The 19,353-nt window shown below is 40.7% G+C and overlaps 1 protein-coding gene across 3 annotated transcripts in view; it reads left to right on the top strand.

Annotated features, from left to right (window-relative positions):
- The first annotated feature begins 1,737 nt into the window (after nucleotides 1–1,737).
- SLC26A7 (solute carrier family 26 member 7) overlaps nucleotides 1,738–19,353 on the top strand; it is a 107,251-nt gene continuing 89,635 nt past the window's right edge. For 2 of the 3 annotated variants that reach the window (XM_084759600.1, XM_084759598.1), the window contains exons 1-2: nucleotides 1,738–1,867; nucleotides 2,159–2,379. In XM_084759600.1, coding sequence (XP_084615726.1) covers nucleotides 2,187–2,379 — 193 coding nt within the window. In that variant the 5' untranslated portion in view covers nucleotides 1,738–1,867; nucleotides 2,159–2,186. The remainder of the gene's footprint in view (nucleotides 1,868–2,158; nucleotides 2,380–19,353) is intronic. The other variant, XM_084759599.1, reaches the window with a different exon arrangement.

The raw sequence follows: 19,353 nt of genomic DNA, 5'->3' as shown, positions 1-19,353 counted from the left end.
TCTCTCTCTCTCTCTCTCTCTCTCTCTCTCTCTCTCTCTCTCTCTCTCTCAGCCTAGGTTTGAATTTATAGCCTAGGCTTATTTTGTAAATTTCATGTTTATCTTAATTAAGAAAGAAATACTCAGCTCGGCGTGGTGGTGCACGCCTTTAATTCTAGCATTCAGGGCGGCAGAGGCAGGACGATTTCTGTGAGTTTGAGGCCAGCCTGGTCTATAAAGTAAGTCCAGGACAGCCAAGGTTACACAGAGAAACCTTGTCTAAAAAAGAAAGAAAGAAAGTAATATTCAATGAATGGATACATAGTTCCTGCCTTTTATTGTGTATATATACAGAGTAGAGTACACTCTACTTGCATTTAAGAAGGACAGCCAACCTATATTTCCCATTGTGTGGATTTGCATTTATCTTCTCTGGCCATTTTTATATCAAATAATCAGTTTAAAATGCTACTCCCTCTCTTTGTTTTGCTAGGGAGTGAACCAAGGGCCTCATGCGTGTCGGCAAAAACTGATGAGCCATAATAAAGAATACTCCTTTTCCACAAACCTTTAGGTTGACCCTGAGTTAGATATTTATTGAAGCGTTAGAAAGCTAATGTGATATAAATACATTCATATAAAATGTATATCTCTTTATATATTTAGGATCCATGGAATTTGAAAAAAGTATTATCAAGTATCACAAGTATTAAAAGTATTACAAAGCAAAGGATGTCTTATTTTTGGAGCTAAGAAAGAAGCTCTTCTCCTTAATATAATTAATGGGAGAACGCATAGCAGCGTTCCTTTAGATAATCCAAGGATCTAAATTCTTACTGTTATAATAGCTTCCAGCATCTGATGTCTCGTCTCTGGACAAATGGATGTTAGAAAGCACTGAAAATAACTACATGCATGTTTTTCTTTCTTTTGGCTTCACAGTTTTAGTTAGAAGATTGGCTTTTTGGGTTAATTCCAATGGTTCAAATCATAGTGCAGACTTATTCTTCTGGAGGCTGTGGGAAACAATAATACCATAAAATCTTTGACAGTCTATTCTGTTATGAAATGTAACACTCATTTTTAAAAGAACACTCTACTAAAAATTATGTCAACAAAAGATATTATTACACTCTCTCTCTCTCTCTCTCTCTCTCTCTCTCTCTCTCTCTCTCTCTCTCACACACACACACACACACACGCCAAACAATAGTTTTAATGATACTGAATTTCTCAATAAATTTTACTTACGATGACATAAATGTATTAATTAAAAATGTAGAGAAACAATCAGTGAAAGGTGAATGAGCAGAGACAGGAAGAAAAATAAACACAAGCCACAAATATTTGCTCATTGTAGTACTTAATTCCTTAGCCCAGGAGATGATATTTCAGTTTGTTTATAAGAACCAGCTAGTTCTTTCGCAGGTAGCACAGTGGCTATCTGAATGTTTTTTGTATGAATGAAAACTTCATATCCCAGATAATAGAAGAACACGGACTCATGCAGTCCCCTATCATGTTTCTGAATTGTATGAAGTTTAGCAATTTTTAGTCATGTGGAAAATATACCCCTCACAAAGGAGTGAGGCTGAAGTCTCCGAGCATATTCTGTACAGCAGATCCCTCTGACAGTCATGACTTAGCTCACCGGGATGGCTGGATGCTTCCTGGTTTCATTAGCATAGTCCAGCCCACTTCCAACACACGCCCAGAACTACCTCATTAACCATTGGGAATGCAGCCAAAAACATAAGACGAGAGTGAATATAAAGGGAATTACTGGCAAGGGAGCTGTAACTATCTCACCACTGAGTCCATTACTTTTCCAAGATCAGAAAAGTATTATATTAATAGGAACCATTCCTTATTCAGATAAGAATTCAAGGTTTGGGTCTATAATTTTTATCTAGAATAATTAGCTGAACAATAGTCAGGCATATAGCTCAGCTGCATCTCTCTCTCTCTCTCTCTCTCTCTCTCTCTCTCTCTCTCTCTCTCTCTCTCTCTCTCTCTCTCTCCTTTCCCCTCTCTCCCTCCTTTCCCCTCTCTCCTCTCTCCCTCTCCCACTTATTTATTTTCTGGATAGTTTTGACATTGTAAACCACAGACGAATTGGAGCCTGGCATTGAAAGGAGGTGTTCTCCAACGATTTTTTTTTTCTCTCCCTTGTCTGAAGAAGTTGACTACAGAAGGGAATCTGAAAAATGACGGGAGCAAAGAGGAAAAAGAAAAGTGTGCTGTGGGGCAAGATGCACACCCCCCACTGTGAAGACATTAAACAGTGGTGTAAAAGGCGCCTACCTATTTTGGAATGGGCACCACAGTACAATCTGAGGGAAAACCTGCTTCCAGACACTGTGTCTGGGGTAATGTTGGCAGTTCAACAGGTGACACAAGGTAAGTGTGCATTTGAGTTTCCAGTTTCATGCAGAATGGATGTTACTTTGCTTCTTGGATGGAAATTATGATCTAGGGGTGACAGTCTAGCTAATGAAGCAGATGTTTAATAAAATGGATATTAACATTAGGAAAATAAGCAGAGATGTTTCTGTGTAAGATTTTCCTAATTGCTTTTAAAATTACTTGGCTTTCTTTCCCCCGGCTAGGAATTAAGCAATTAAGCACCAGCCCTTGAATGGAATTACATATTTTGCAATGTTAAAGTTCATAATGGTTCAGGGTAAAAGATCAGTAGTTGTGGGGAAATGAGCTCTTATAACTCAGCTGTGCTGACATAATTTCCTACCTTCATCGGATCAAGCTATAAAATATTTCCTGTTTTGAATACAATTGCTTTTGAGCCTAATTAGCAGCACACAGTTACCTGCTGTAGCCTTGGGACTTGCTATAAGCACAGAACAAAGCTTTTTGTACATAAAGGAGGCTTATTGCCAAGCTCACTATTTGCAGAGAGACTCACGTGCCCTCAGAGCTTGAGCGGACTGCATGTGAGTGTTTACGTCTGCAGTGCATTTCCTACAGCATTTGTGTCTCAGTGAAAAACGTAACGTGGTAAATCGGACTTCTAACATTCCCAGAGCAGATTCAAAAATGACATTCTGAATTAATAGGTGTATAGTTGTGTGTGTGTGTGTGCGTCTGGGTACACGTGCATGCATGTGAGTGTGTGCGTGTGTGTGTGTGTGTGTGTGTGTGTGTGTGTGTGTGTGTGTGTGTGCCCGCTTGTGTGTGTGCATTCATGCTTTCCCTAAAGGTATGTTCGCACGGGTTTTGGCTAACTCAGGTAATAATTTCTACCTGTAGCCAGGAAAGGAACCGACTTCTTAACTCCCCAGCTTTAAAAACTTTGGAGCAGTTTTCTTGGCAAAGACTCCTTGTGATTATTATTTCCTGCAGTCTCACTACCTCCTTGGCTTTAGCTATTATTATTCTGTTCAATTATAAGTATGCTCTTAATGAAATTATTCTGTATCTGGAACAAAGTGGTTTGTGTATTTGTGTTTTCAGTCTGATTAGGAACATCTGCACAGGGGTTTTAAGATCCACTATACTGTCATGCTTGTGGGATCCAGTTTTACTGCTTAACTCTGCGTTGTATTTTAATGGCCATTTTGCCAATAGCAAAGCACAGTAATCTTTAAAAAATGCAAAGTTAATAGCAGGTCAGGGCATTTCCAGCCTTTCTTTTATTTGACTTTAAATTCCAGATGAAATGCCACTTATGTCATTTGAAAATTTAGGTGATGAACTTAAGCAGGTTTTCTCTCCCTGACTGGATAGCTTCACCATGTCTCAAAAATCATTTTGCTGTTATCTCATGTAAAATAAAAGAGGAGTAATGATGATTTTTATCAGTACTTGTCTTTCTACACCCAGGGACCAAGAACATTTGGGTTGGTAATACAGTTCCCCTGGGGCATCATTAGGATATGGCTTGTATGTAAGCCTTTGGTAGGTAGCTTGGTTTAGCTTTTGAGGGACCTTGGCTAATGAGTCAGGTGTTCCATTGATCAGGGAGAAGTCCACTGGTAAGCTGATGAAGAGCACCAGTGCCTCTATTAATGGTGCATCTGTGAAGGGACAGTCACATTGCTAGGAAGAGTGTCAGTGTTCTTCCTATTGGAAGAAAAGATTAATTCTTTGCAAAGAACCTTTTAAAAATGCATTTCTCATTCTTTTTCAATCTCTTGTATTCCAAGGAGTTCAAAGGTAAAGTATTATGAACCCACTATGTGTTGTATGGGGCCCACTATTTACAGGAACCCATAGTTAACATTTCCCTTTCCAGGGAAAGAAGAAAATGGAGGCTTAGTTGGTAAGTTTCTCAAGCTCTCATACCTGAGAGGTGGTGGGGTCATTTTTGGACTTGAGTCCAAAGCCAACATGCTCAACTTTTCACTTTATATTCTATACTGCCAAAATCATCAGACTTTTTGTAATACCAATATTATTTGTAATAGGAGACATTTTGGAAAAGTCTGACTCTTTCTCTTCAAATGAAGTCTGCATTCAAACTTCATCCCTGAAGTGTCAGAGTCAAAGTAGAAGTGACAGGAAAAGTAGTCACAGCAAACATGGCTGTCACAGGAGGACATACATGCAAACTTAGACTTCCTGTTGTTGAATGTTGCTGCCTGTTATCAGCCCTGAGTCTTTAGGAAAATTAGAAGAAAGAATGAATGAAGTTTGCTCTTATACCAAAATACAAATAGAAAACATATCCTTTTTAACTTTACTGATTCACAAAGCAATGCTTAAGTCACTTAACACAGGTGAATTATAAGGAATTTCTGAATTCAACGTCTTTAAATCTGTAAGTCCTGTAAATAGATACAAGTCTCCCAAGGAAACACTCTTCATTCTTCTATCTCTAGAAATGGATTTAAAAATCAAGATGATGAGAAGTATCCTGAGTGATACCACAGTCATGTTAAATTATTTTATTCAAGATTTCCTAACCTCGAGATAGGTGTTATACATCTGTACATACGCCTACCTCCTCTGCTGCAGGGCTGTGGGCTGTTCTTATAGACCCCTTTCTTCTGTTTTTGAATCCCTTGTATTTATCTGGCCTTCTCTTCTAATGAACCTCTGTAGATTTTTGCCTTCTCTGCTTCCTATCACACATCTTAGAGATGTTTTCAAACATTCCCTATCTTAGAGACTCCAACTCTAGCCTCATTCTTGAAAGCACTGTAAACAATCTCATCTGCATAAGGGGTTCTACCACCATCACTGTGCCAAGGAGCTTCCTTTGCAATCTGGGAGCCATGTGGTAATCCACACCAATCTAGACTACTCTAAAGCTAGAGTGCTCACCCTATCACTATGAGACTGGTTCTGAAGCACAGTAAATGGAACATTTGCTCCTCTAAGATGAACAGACTAGAATGTCACCATCCTCCCCAGAATTTCAGTAAGTAATGATGATAGGAAGGTTTAGAAATCACTTGGCACATACACCAAACAGAGATTCAGAGAGCGTAAGTAAATGGGAAAGTCACAGAGAAAATTAATGTGAGAGAACATTTGACCTCAAGGAACCTGGCTCCAGAGTCCCCTGCTTGCTTTTGCCCCCAGCTTTCTCTCAGAGTGAGGCCTATTTGGCATCCTGAACTTTGCCCTCCTTTCTGCCTCCTCCTCCTCTTACGGTCAGCCAGTAACCAGGTTCTTTTATCTTTTTTTTGTCCTCTCATTATTGTTGTGGAGTTTGTAACTTCAAGGAAAAGACCAGAATTCAATCCAATTATAATTACAAGATTCATAGATTACCATCTAGCAGGATGGATAGTCTCTGAGCCAACTATGAGACTGTTGTGAAGGAGGGGGTACAGGGAAGGACTTTTAAGGGGAAACCCACATGAAGACCCTCAATATCAATGCAAGAAAGTAAAAAAAATGTTGCATTCCTCCAAGTTAAGTACCTAAGGCAACTCAGAAAAATCTTTAGGTAGCTGCATAAGCAAATTATAGAAGCAAAAAAGCAGTCATACCATAATAAGTATTCATTTTTGGATAAGGGTCACTGAGTCAGGGTTACTGGGAACTTACCTTCCAGGCACTGTAGCCAGACACAAATGGGTGGTGGGTACCAACGTGGAAGCAAAGCACAAAATCGAACTTCTTTAGCCATAACATTTTCTTTTCAACCAAGTAGCCTTGATTCATGTTCTTGCTACTTCTTATTGGGCCAAATGACTTAAATCATTGTCTGTGGCTCTTTACTGTCTATTTCTCCTTCCGTAGATCTTACGTCACTCTGCTTGTCAGGACACCACCCCCACCACCCCTTCCCCTCTACAACTACTATTATAACAATAGATAGTCTAACCACATTGCTTCCCTGTGCATAATTCTTTAGTGCCCCTCTATTTTTGCTAGAATAGAAATCTAATTGCTCAGCATATCTTATGAAATGGTTAACAGTCTAGACCTCACAGTATAAAGCTACACTAAAAGCACTCTCCCATGAGAATCCCTCTCAATCTCCTGGGAGGAGGAATGCTTCCCTCCTTCTCCTCCCTTTGTCCTTTTTACATATCTGTGTGATAGGCTTTCTTTAATACACTGTATTGTAAACTTCTGATAACAGTTCTCTCCACTCTGAAAACAAAGACTGTGTTTTCTTCTTTGGATTCTTACCAACCTGTATATTGCCTAGCACAGGGCAGTAGGCTTTAAGTAAAGCTTGAAAGATCTCAGGCATCTCCTAAGCTGCTAGTAACCCTATTGTGGCATGCTGACACTGTCGGAAAAGATGTTGAATTCAGTTTAAATCTTATGCCTTAAAAAATAATGTAACAAATACACCGATAGTGAAAAGACACTAAAATGGGAGTAATTGGGTTCTTCTACCTGCTCTTCCCTATTTCCTTCTAGAGAAATCTGTTACAGGTCATTTTCTTTGACCCCAAAAGTGATTATTTCATAGTGTATTTTGATCATATCCATCCCCTCCTCCAAACTTTCCCCCAGATGCTTCCTCCCCAAGTTCATGCGCTGTATGTCTTTTTCCTTCCCTCCCTCCATCCCCCTCTCCCTCTCTTCTTCCTCTTTCTCTCAGTCTTCACCCCATCAAGTCCAGTTTGTATTGGCTGACCACACCTGGGTGTGAGGCCTGTCCTGGAGTGTCAAATAATGTTAATTTTTTTGTCTGACCAACACTAACAAGATGGATATCTCATATAAAAATTCAAATGCCTTCTCTTAAAAAGAGGGAGGACATGGAACACAGGGTCTACATTCCCATGAGGAGGAGCTGTTTCTTCCTCATTGCACTATGATAGGGTAGTTCTTAAGACTGTCATTGACTCATGTACGAACACCCCTCTCAGCGTTCCCATCACCTGCTGACCCTACAGATAGATAGATTTGCTTCCTCCACCAAGAAACCTTCTCCCACATCTATGGTAAAACGCTTGGAACCTGCCCTTAAGTAAAACATTCATAAGGAAATTACACAGCCTTGAGTTCTTAAATTATACCCATGGAACCTGCTGGCCTGGGAATTGGACTAATATATTCCTATATTGATCAGGTTGTCCTTACCTGATACATTTTTGTTGCTTATCTTTAAAAAAGCAAGGAGAACTATTAAAGGCTTTACCAGATTTCTTAAGGGTGAATTACCTCTCACCTATGTAAAAATAAACATTGAAGGGTTCATTTTGAACAACAACAACAACAACAACAACAACAACAACAACAACAGAAGCAGCAGTAATTTTATGTCTTTATTTCACCACAATAAAAATATTTGTAGTTATGAAATAGTTTTTAAATTTGTGAGCTTTTATTATTTATTACTGTCACCAGGCAAGAACTATTCATTATAGGCAGTATTCATTCATTGATGCCCACAAAGCCTGTTATTGGCTATATTTTGTTATTATATTGACACATATGTAAGCTACATATTGTGGCTGAATGCCTTTCAAAGATGAGCAGACATCTGTAGTGAATGCAAGCCACTGGAATCGTTACCCATATGCTTGACAAACAAACAGGAGTAACACTAGCCTGCAGGATATGTTGTGCACATCCTAGCCTCTGTGGCTGCTGTGTTGTGACTATGTGTGACATGGAAAGTCCAGCACAGAGAGAGGAAAGAAACTTAGAGTGCATAACATATCCTGTAAGAACCAAAGCTGCTGAAAAGGATCATGGGAGTGCTTAACCTTGTACCTGAAGGATCACCTAGATCACCCATGAATTTCCGAAGCTGCAATAGAGTCACCTGATGTTTGAACCATAATGTTTTTGGTGGCAGAACAAAGGTGAATATTCCTAATAATTATGCAGGATAAATAGCAGTACTGGCACCAAGACTTATGTTTGGAAGCTGAACTTCATTGCCTTCCCAAGAAAAGTTCAGTTGCATGTGGAATGAGACTGGGAAATTCCCTAATCCTCATGCACTGCAAAATTAACAGCGTGGCTGGGGATTATCCCAACATGCCTTAGCTTCAGGGACACCCGAGTCCTAGTGTTAGTGATGCAGCTGTAGCTCAGCTCCCTAAATCATGCTGTCTTTCTGCTGGAAACCCTTCTCCACGAACAGTGGCAGCCAGAAGATCTAGTGATATCTTAGAGCATTTCCTTCTCCACTCTTTGCCCCATTCCCATGACTTCCTCCCCAAATGATAGCTCCAGATTGCATTTATCACTCCGGACTTTATTTTTCTTCAGTGTAGAAGGATAATGACCCAGGCATTAAAGGGCCACTATTACTGCAGTTCTGCCTAAAATGTTTAAAATGATATGCATGAAAAAGCCAAAACCTTCCTTGGTAGGTTTTGAAAATGTGACAAGATTTGCAATAATTGTGCTAAGTTGAGGACCAAGTATAATGACTTTCATAGTCTTTACTATATGTTCTGGCTTCCACATTTTCCAGCTAGGGTCCATTCCTGCTGCTTTTGGTACCTTGGCCTCCTCTTTATTTAGGGGAAGGATGCTTCTTTCTTGTTCAGTACATGGAGGTTAAGTGAGATGCTATTTCTGGCTTCAGATATAAAATCCATTTTTATCAGAGGCCTGAATGTGCCTAGAGTAGGACTGTCTCCTTCGTGGGACAATTGGAACCACATTGAGACTGGTGAGACTTAGAAAATGCTGGTATCTGGGTATCATCTCAAATAATTATATCCTGTTTTTCTAGAGGCAGTAAGTATCCAGGCCTAGAGAGACTGCCTGTGGGGTCCTCCCCCTCTTTCCTCTCTCTTTCTTCTTTCCCTCCTCTCTCTCTCTCTCTCTCTCTCTCTCTCTCTCTCTCTCTCTCTCTCTCTCTCTCTCCCTCTCCCCCTCCCTCCCTCTATTTCCTTCTTATTATCTCCTTCCTTCCTGTTGTTGACCCAGGTACTAATCTGCAGTGTTCTCGGGGCACTGGGCCCACTTATAGTTCCATTCCATTTGGCTTATGTTAACTATGGCTCAAGACTTGGTGACTGGCATATTTCCACACTTCTGGCCAATGTCTAATTCAGGAAAGAGAGCTGCCCTCTACACACAGGGAAAGGGTTTACAGCAGGGCAGACTGGTCGTTTATCATTTCTTTACATGCTAAGGACAATAAAAATAACTATGTGGTTCAGTAAGTTAGCTGGGAGCTGCCACATGTGTGGACCTCATGGAAGGATGACTCCCCTCATGCTGGGGCTGATGACAGTAAGGACAGTGAGCATAGATGGCTTCCAAAGACCCTCAGACCTGAAGACGAAGCCAACACAGCAAAGGTCAGAACAGAGAGAAACAGTCTTGGAGGTGCACTGTCTTTTTATTTGCACTTTTTTGTTTGCTTATTCTGGTTTGGTTTCTTCTGAATGTTAATGACATGTTTTAGTGCTATCACAAGCTACACATGTTAGACAGATGGTTTATAATCTTATGAAACACAGAAGAACAAATATTATTGTACTTTACATTTTCATAAGGTGGGGGACATTGAGGCTCTGGACCATTGGTTTGTTGCCCCCAGTCCTGGCATTGCTGAGACAGATTCCGACATGAGCTTGTCAGGATTCACTCTGTGTCAACGTCGTTCCAGTGTGTGTATGTGTGTGTGTGTTGTGCACATGTGCACATATGTGTAAAGCACAACCTGAGTTGTGCTCTGAGACTTTCCCTCAGCTGATCCCTCAACCTGCCTTTACCCATGATGACAGCTGCATATTATTTGTTGAATAAAGCCCAGTGTGTACGGGTGAAGCCAGAGGAGAACTCAGTTGGTGGAGAGACTCCATGTTCCCTGTGCCATTCCTTGTTCCCCAATGGGTCTCTTACAGATTGTTGGAATATTTTGGGATGAGAAAAGGAAGGGATATATGATTTAATCCTGGACGAAGCAGCTGTGAATGACAGCTTACTGTTTAGCAGTTATAATGTAGAATAAAAGATTTGAGTGAGGCTTCGTGGGCAATAACATGGATAAAGAGCATGTCCCAGAATCAGTAACCAGGATTAGCAAACTGAAAGCCTTCTTTATTGTGTTTGGTCCTTTCTCTCCAAGCTCTGCCCTCTCTTTGCTATCAGATTATCCTTACCAGTCCCCAAGTCATAATACAGTTGTAGACATGAACTGACTCTTCATTTTGAGTGCAACAGAGCCATGCCTGCTTCTTCTAGTTTTTTATTTTTTTTTAAACATCAGAGCTGTCTTCCCACCACAGGCATCTCAATTCCCATGCACTACCAGCCTCTGCCGCTGAGTCCCATCCCCCTCCTTTCTCTGGGGTGGGGCGACTCATTGTGTACCTGGGAGGACCTTGATTTTCTGATTCCTTTCTTTCTTCTACAGAAGTGCTCAAACACAGTCCTGCTCCAGCCCACCCAGTTGTTTATTCCGTGCTGGCCATGGAACATAGAGCTCTGTTTATGCTGGGTGTGCCACCTCCTAATTGATCTGTAGACCTGGACCCTCATTTATTTTAACACCAGTTTTTTCTAAATAAAGGACAGAGTGGTGTAATTTTCTGCTCCCTCTAGACTTGATCATGTTTTCTTTACTCTCAGTACATTGTTTTCATAAGCTGATCCATTTTTGTGCCTTCAGTTGTATTTTTTTTTCTGCTAGTACATTATAGAAGTTCATTTGCAGCTCAATGTTTTTTCTTCTTCAAACTAGACACCACTATCCACTTGTTCATTGACCACCATCTCAATGTGTCTCAGAGACATACTTAATCTGAACACATCATTTTCTCTCCTCAACCCAGTCCTTTCCTCTATTTTTTTGGCACAGTGAAGGCTACCCCTCCCCCTTCTACCTAGTAGTCAATGCTAGAAACCTGGGGATGATCTGAATTCACCTTTCCTCTTGACAACCATATTCTATTAACCACATTTTAAAACTCCTTCCCATAACTGGTACCCACTGTCTTTGTGGCAACTTACTGGCAATAGAAATATAACTAACGTTCACCAAATGCTCAAAATATGACATACAATGAGATAAATCTTCGTTGACTATTACATTGATCTTTCTAAAAATTCAACCATCTGTTATGGAGTTTCTATACAGCAGAAGGAATACTGAAGTGCAGATCTTTCTGACACCCAAATCCATGCATCTACCTTCAGAGACCCCATATTCCTTCCTTTTCTGTTAGGATGTCTTATCACAACTTGTCTATCGTCTTTTCAAATTCAAAATGATTTGGGAGAATGGAGAAGCTTTTAGTCTAATAGCATTTCTAACATTTAAGCTCCTGGGTCTATTAGTCCTAAGGATTCTGGGTCATGGTATTATTGGGATCTCAAGGGTATGGAAAGCTATAACACAGAAGAAACATGATGTGATTTCTATAACCTTTCCACTAATGAGGACCATTGGCCTTTGGTTAAACACTTGTCTGTGAAGAAAAGAATGTGTGCTTGTAGCAATTTGTTTTTACACAATCATGGCTCTTGACTATGTGTAAATTGACTCTGGGAGACCCACTTACAATGTCGTTTAACCACAAGCCTGTTGCTAGTGTGAAGCAGACATCTGGCTATGCTGTGGCTTGCTAATAATAAAGCTAAGACCACCACACACTAGTTGCCAGATGGAAATAACTTTCACCATTACCCACACAGCTTGGGTTTAAACTTTGTATGTGAAAAATTCTTGGAAGTGGCCACCATGACCTAATTTTTTTCAAGAGTGCTAAACTATACCTCCCCAAGGTTCTTTATTCATTTCTACTAAAAATATTTAACAGAATATACAACCTCTTGCTACGTTCTTGGAAAGAGACAGAAAAGTATAAGACAACAATCTATCCCACAAGGGGCTTATTATTTTTTCTTTCCTCAGAAATGTGTTCAGAAGTGTAGGAGAATATGATCTTGTTATTATAACCTTGAAGATCTCATTCTGCTGTTGGTTTGTAAGGGCGGGAATCTTTTCTTAATGAAGGGTAGTGGAGTATTGGTTTCAGCTGATTTTTGCCTCGAATAGGTTATGTAACCTTGGGACCTGCCAAAGAGTCTTGTTGTTATTCAGGAACACGAAGACTAGTAAAATCGTGTCTACATAATATAATATAACATAACACTATCTGAATGATGGGTTGTAAAAATTGGACCAATAGAGGGAACAAAGTCTCTATTAAAAAGCTTCCAAGGCGTGGTTTGCTGCAGACACATGGCATTAAGACACAGGTCCCTATTCACTGCTCTTATTCTAGAGGGACTCTCTAAAGGCTGTGTGTACAAGAGGTGTTTAGCGATGACAACCACTTAGTTGGCTAAGTTAGTGGCAGAGCACAGTTGCGGCTAAGCCAGAGACAATAGAAGCAATAAGGTCTGAAGGTGCTGTGGGAAATGCAAGGAAAACCCGTTGCGCTTACTCTAAGGCAGCTCTAACCCTTTCACCATGCTCAACACATGACAAAATGGTAGAAGAGAGAGGAGACTCCTTCTCGGATGTGGAGCACCTTCTTCTCCCAGGAGGGTGTCATTTTGAGTCTGGGAAGGGGAAGGGAGTATATAGAAAGGGGATGAGGACTTCTGTTCTAAGGCACTGAGGCACTGTGCTCAGAAACAGAACTGCAAATCAAAGTTCCCAGGGAGAAGCTGCCCCATCAGCCAACCCTTTGCAATGCCAATTAAGCAGGCAGAACCTCAGTGACTACAGTTTGGACTGTTCCACTCCCAGAGCCATATTGTTACGGGCCGTCTTTAGCCTCCTTAATAGCCAATCCCTGTCTCCCTCTGTTCCTGACCTAACTGCTTTGTTACCATTAGGCAAAGCATTTGAAATGTAGAAATAGTGCACTAATTTGCCTTTCCACTACCTTCTACCAACCTAGGACCTAAAAGTGTCACTGATAGCATCTGAGGGTCTCTCTGCTTGGCTATAACCCACCTCTCTGATGTCCCTACCAGTGTATTTGAGTAGTGTCATGATTTATAGCTTTCTTTGTTCTGTGACTGTAAAAACTTCATGGAACTGTCAACACATTGGGAGTAACCTAAATCTATGCTCCTAGGCCATACTCACTCACACTTGGCTCCAGAATAAGTCAACTCTCATCCTCTTTGAGCTGACAGTTGCTTGTACATGGACAGAACTTTGACCTAGGGCTACTTGTCAGGCTCAGGAGTGCCACTTAAGACCAACTCAGCCTCCTAGGAGTAGGAGAGAAAGGCTCACCCTCTGAGTGTCAGCTTGTGGGGCCAAACAAAAGAAGTAAAACCTTTTCAGGGTAGGAGCAACTCAAGATCTGGACTTGGTCTATGATTCTGTGATGAAAAGGGTCTGTGTTACAGTTTAGGGAGCTAGTGGCATGGACAGATCTGAGATTCGGTTTGGGATCTGTGCAGCAAGGCCTTAAGTGCTCCTGGGTGATGCTCTTATATGGTACCACCTTCTCTTAGATTGTACTGTGTGGGAAACAAGTACCAGCCCAGGGGGTGGCAGGATGCCATGGTCTAAGTGGGCAGTGGCTACTTCATTTTGCTGAGGGTGCACTTCTCTTGTTTGCTATTTCCTTCTTTTCATAAGGGCCTTAGTGTCTGGTAGAGAATACTTAACCACCTGAATCCCAAAAGCTAACTAATCCTCTCTGAGAGCAGCTAGATTATCCTTAGGAAACTAACCCCTTTTGAGTAAGAGGGCTGCATGTAATCTGTCTTTGAAAAGGAAATTAAACTACACTCTCTAAAGAAGCATCACATTACACACATGGTCTCATTTGTACTATAGAAATATTTCTATGAAGGGGTCACTTCACCCTACTCCACCACCATCTTCAATATAGTTGTTATTCAGTTATGAGTGTGACAATATAGCATCCATTCATTTAGAAGTGCCAGTTCTGGGAAGAGAAGCCCGTTGGCAAATTGCTTGCTGTGCAAGCATGAAAACTGGAGTTCAGGCCCCCAGTACACATGTAAAAAGGTAGAGCACATGCCCGTAAATCCAGCAATGACTAGAGAGAGACAGGAGGATCCCCACAGCTTGCTGACCAGAAAGTATAGTGGAACCAGTGATCTCTAAAGTGAATGAGAGACCTTGGGAAAGCACATGACATCAACTTCTGACCTCCACTCATGTACATTTATGTGCACACACATGGGCACATATTCATGAACTTTCCCTTCCCCACAGTACACACACAAGGTAGAATTGCCAGAGGTGAAGTTCCATGATTTCTATTAGTCATTTTCCAATAATTTATTGAGACTTGAAGTCAGTTTTAAAAGCAATTTTACTATTAACTTGCCTTTGTGTTTTATTACTATTAAATCGAATGCATTTGACATTTCCACTTTAAGATGAAGATGCGTTATGTATCGATAAGTCCTCCATTCTCTAACTGGATATCTAGCAGAGTCTAGGAGTGGTAGCAGCAGATGTTCATCATGATTCTTATTCATCATTCCTCCAGTGCTATGGTTATTATCTCCTTTCAAGCTTGCATACAGTCATGAACTGGCCATCTTGTCCCTTCCACACAGTTAGACTGCTTGGTATTCATCTGAAATGGTATTCATCTGAAACTGTGTTAGAACTTGTGCTTGGGCTCACACCTGATTATTCCTCTCTCCACTTAGATGAGGCTTTGCAGAGGCAGAAGCAATTCCTTATCCTTTAACCATGGATGTGGGTGCAGATGGTCCTAACTCTGTGATGTGCACCATGTGTCTTTCCATCTAGTTTGGCCTAGGTGATGCCGTCATAGTTGCTCTTTACCATGGGACTCCATGGATGCTTCTTACGGAGTAAACTCTATTCTGATAATATAATTTAAAATATTCTATGTCCTGGAGTCCAGCTTTCTCTCACAAGTGCATCATCTCCTGATTGGTCCTCTTGTTTCTTCCCTGTGTTTGCTTCCTCCCTCTATTTCTCTTGCTTCACTTTCCCTGTGTGTCAAGGAAATGCTCTTTCTTGGATTGTGACAGCCTATTATTAGGCTCAGAGGACTTTTCTCCTCTTCAGGAAAATGTTCCTATGGATCTACACCCCCCCCCCAAATCACATCCCTGGATTCCTTCTAGCCTCTCTGTTTCCTCACCCCTCCATCTGGTAATTTCTTGTTCTTCCATGTAAGATGTTAATAGCAGTCTCTGCCTTCAGCTCATCTCTCATTATCTTCAGGTGGCATTCAGGGCTTGTACCAGTTTTGTTCGTTTGTTTTTCTTTCTTTATTTTCCTTTTGTGGCTCTGGCATTCTCTGCTCACATCAAACTTGCAGCCTTTGGTTATGTGACATGTGTTAGGAAGAAATTATTCTCCACCTTAAAGACAAGCCATGGAGCCGATTTGTTTTTAGATGTGTTTGCAACATGTACCTACCTGGAATGTTGCCCCTTTCTCCACTGGCATCACCTGGCTACTGGTGGGAATTTCCCAACTTTTCTTTCTACTTGGTTGAGTAGCTACCATTTAACCTCTATAGCAATCTCTTAGAAAGCCAAAATCAAGCATCTCTTTGGAGAAAAATAGTCTCCTAATACCTTTCATTGAATTCAGCATAAGATCATTTTGTACTCTTCATTAAAAATGTGTAAGTAGTATAAGATGTATAAACTCATAATGGAAGGTAAAGAGATCTCACCTCATGGAGTATAAAAACACTAGTCTCTTGTATTTTCACATAAAATTGCCATGCCCGTCATGTGATGCTGAAACTCATTTGCATGTGTCATAATGCACCACAGATTGTGCCTGTAGATTAATGGAAATCGTTTCAACTCAAGCATTTTAACAGTTGTAAATTATTCCATAGCAATGCTGGTACCAAAAATCATTTAGTCATTTCTATATTGACACAAATGTAGCTACTTGTCAAAAGTTTAATCATTTCCCAAATTATTTTAATGCGCAGTATTATGTATTGGCACGCAGGTCTCTCTATGACGTTACATGTGTCTGTGGTGGCTTTTCTTACCTCTGTTTTGTCATATGTCCAGTGTGAAATACTGTCTTAAAAATTAAAGTTAAAAAGAAGAAGAAGATAAGAAGAGAGTACTGTTATCCATCTCTGATATCCATGTGTACATGTAGACACATGCTTACACATATAACAATTTTTCACCCACCCACACTAACAAAAGGTAATAAATAAACATGAAGATAGTTGCTGTGTAAATAAAAACACCCCCCAGACTGGTGGCAAATCATGAAGCTAGATGGCTTCAAATACTTATCTTCTACTGCATCAACATTAAGAGATTCTATATGTTTCCTCTCATTACAAATCAGAGCCAATATGAAATATAGTGAAAAGAGAGTAAAAGAAGGTTTAGAGAAAGAGAGGGTGGAGAGGAAATGAACAGGGACAGGCAGAGGGAGAGAAAATTTACACACAGAACTTCCCTATTTCATGGGATAGTGGTCCCTACATCCTAACTGCTGAGGGAGGATGTTCCTCAGGCACGCCCCTACCCACGTGTCAGGTTCTTAGAACGTCATTGAAGAGGCGACTGGAGTGTGGTATTTAGCACAGTGTAGTCCTTATCTTTATGTCCTTTCTTCATTGCCCACTGTATTTTCTCCAGCTTCCAAACTCTCTCCTGAATGCAGATTTTTAGCTTTTCTATCTATCTATCTATCTATCTATCTATCTATCTATCTATCTATCTCAGTTATTAAAGTCACTTAGACTGAAAGTCCTCAGAAGTATCAGAAGCACTGGCTGATAAGGGGGACATTTAGCCGTCAGCGCATGCCTGGCTTCAGGATGAGCCCTGAGTTAATTCAAAACACTTCCTCTTTAAACATTTTTGTTGGTTTATTGTAATTTATTCAACTCCATCCCAGTTGTTACCTCCTGGCTCTTTTCTTCCAGTTCCTACCCTCCTTCCCTATCAATCTATTCCTCTCCCCTGACGGGAGGGGACCTCCTCCTCCACCATATGATCACAGCCTATCAGGATAGCCTGCAGCCCCTTCCTCTGTATGCCCCCAAGGCAGCCCTGCCAAAGGGAAGTGATCAAGTTGGGGGCAACAGAGTTCGTGTAAGAGGCAGTCCCTGTTCTTTGCCTGTCCTTCCCACCACCACCACCACGTGGAAAATGAGCTGTCCATCAACTACATCTGAACGGAGGGTCTAGGTTCTCTCTATGCATTGTTCTTGGTTGGTGCATCAGGTTGAGCAGGATCCCTGGATTCAAATCCACTGGCCTTGCTGATCTCCTTGTGAAGCTCCTGACCTTCCCAGTCCTCCCATCCCCCAACTCTTCCATACGACTCTCAGCACTTCACCCAGAGTCCTGCTGCAACTCCCAGCATCTGCCCCACTCCCCAGTGGAGCCTCTCAGAGGACATCTATGTTGGGCTAATATCCACTTATAAGTGAGTATATACCATGCTCACTCAGGATGATCATTTCTAGTTCCATCCAAGTGCCTTCAACTTTCAAGATTTCCTTGTTTTTAGCAGCTAAGTAGTATTCCATTGTGTAAATGTACCACAGTTTCTTTAACCATTCTTCAGCTGAGGAACATCCAGGTTGTTTCCACATTCTGGCTATTATGAATAAGGCTGTTATGAAGATAGTTGAGCAAGTTTCCTAGTTGCCTGGTGGAGGAACTTTCAGGTATGTGAATAGAAGAGGTGTAGCTGGGTCTTAAGATAGCACTGTTCCCAGGTTTCTGAGAAAGCACCAGATTGATTTCCAAAGTGGTTGTCCAAGTTTGAGCTCCCACCTGCAATAGAGGCATGTCTCCCTTTCTCCACATCCTCTTCAGTGTGTGCTGGCGCTTGAGTTTTTGATCTTAGCCATTTTGATAGGTAACAGATCTAATCTCAGAGCAGTTTTGATTTGCATTTCCCTAATGGCTAGAAATGTTGAACATTTATTTAAATGTTTCTCAGCCATTGGATATTTATTAATATTTCTTTTACAATTGTAAATGCCCTTGTATTTGAGTCATAGTTATTCAGAACTGAGATGTCATTTTGGTTTAAATTTTATTTTCATTAATTTCGCTTGAAAGTCAATTTTATTAGATATTAGAGTGACTACTCCAGCTTGCTTCTTGTGTCCATTTGCTTAGAAGACCTTCCAGCCTTTTACTCTCAGGTAATGTCTATCTTTGTGGTTGAGGTGTGTTTCTATATGCAGCAGAATGTTGGGTTCTGTTTATGCATCCATTCTCCTAGTCTGTGTCTTTTTATTGGAGAGTTGAGTCCATTGATGTTGAGAGAGATTAATGATCAGTGACTGTTAGATCCTTTTATTTTAATGTTGGTTGTGGTAGTATGTTTGAGTGCTTGTCTAAGTTTTGCTTTGATGAAGTGATCTATTTCCTGTGTTTTTCTGGGTATATTTAGTCTCCTTGGGTTGGAGTTTTTCTTCTAGTATTTCCTGTAGGGCTATATTTGTGGAATATCTTGTTTTGCCCATCTATGGTTATTGAAATTTTTGCTGGGTATAGTAGTCTAGACTGGCATCTGTGGTTTCTCATGGTTTATAGGACATTTTCCCAGCCCCTTCTGGCTTTTATGGTCTCTGCTGAAAAGTTGGGTGTGATTCTGATAGGTTTGCCATTGTCTGTTACATGGCCTTTTTCCCTAGCTGCTTTTAATACTTTTTCTGTCTTCTGTACATTTAGTGCTTTGGTTATTATGTGGCTGGAGGGTTTTCTTTCTGGTCTACTCTATTTGGTGTTCTGTATGACTCTTCTGTGTTTATAGGCATCTCTTTCTTTATATTGGGGAAATTTTCTTCTATGATTGTGTTGAAAATATTTCTGGACCTTTGAGCTGGGTATCTTCTCTTTCCTCAATTTCTGTTATTCTTAGGTTTTATCTCTTCATAGTGTCCGTGATTTCTTGGATGTTTTGTGTCAGGAATTTTTAGATTTAATATTTTCTTTGACAGTTGCATCATATTCTTCCACTGTCTCTTCTACACCTGAGATTCTTTCCTCCAGCTGTTGTATTTTATTGGTGTTGCTTACCTCTGCAGTTCCTGT

Source organism: Acomys minous, assembly GCF_964271855.1.
Source record: "Acomys minous genome assembly, chromosome: 1".
NCBI lineage: Eukaryota > Metazoa > Chordata > Mammalia > Rodentia > Muridae > Acomys > Acomys minous.
This window is presented reverse-complemented; position numbering and strand designations above follow the sequence as displayed.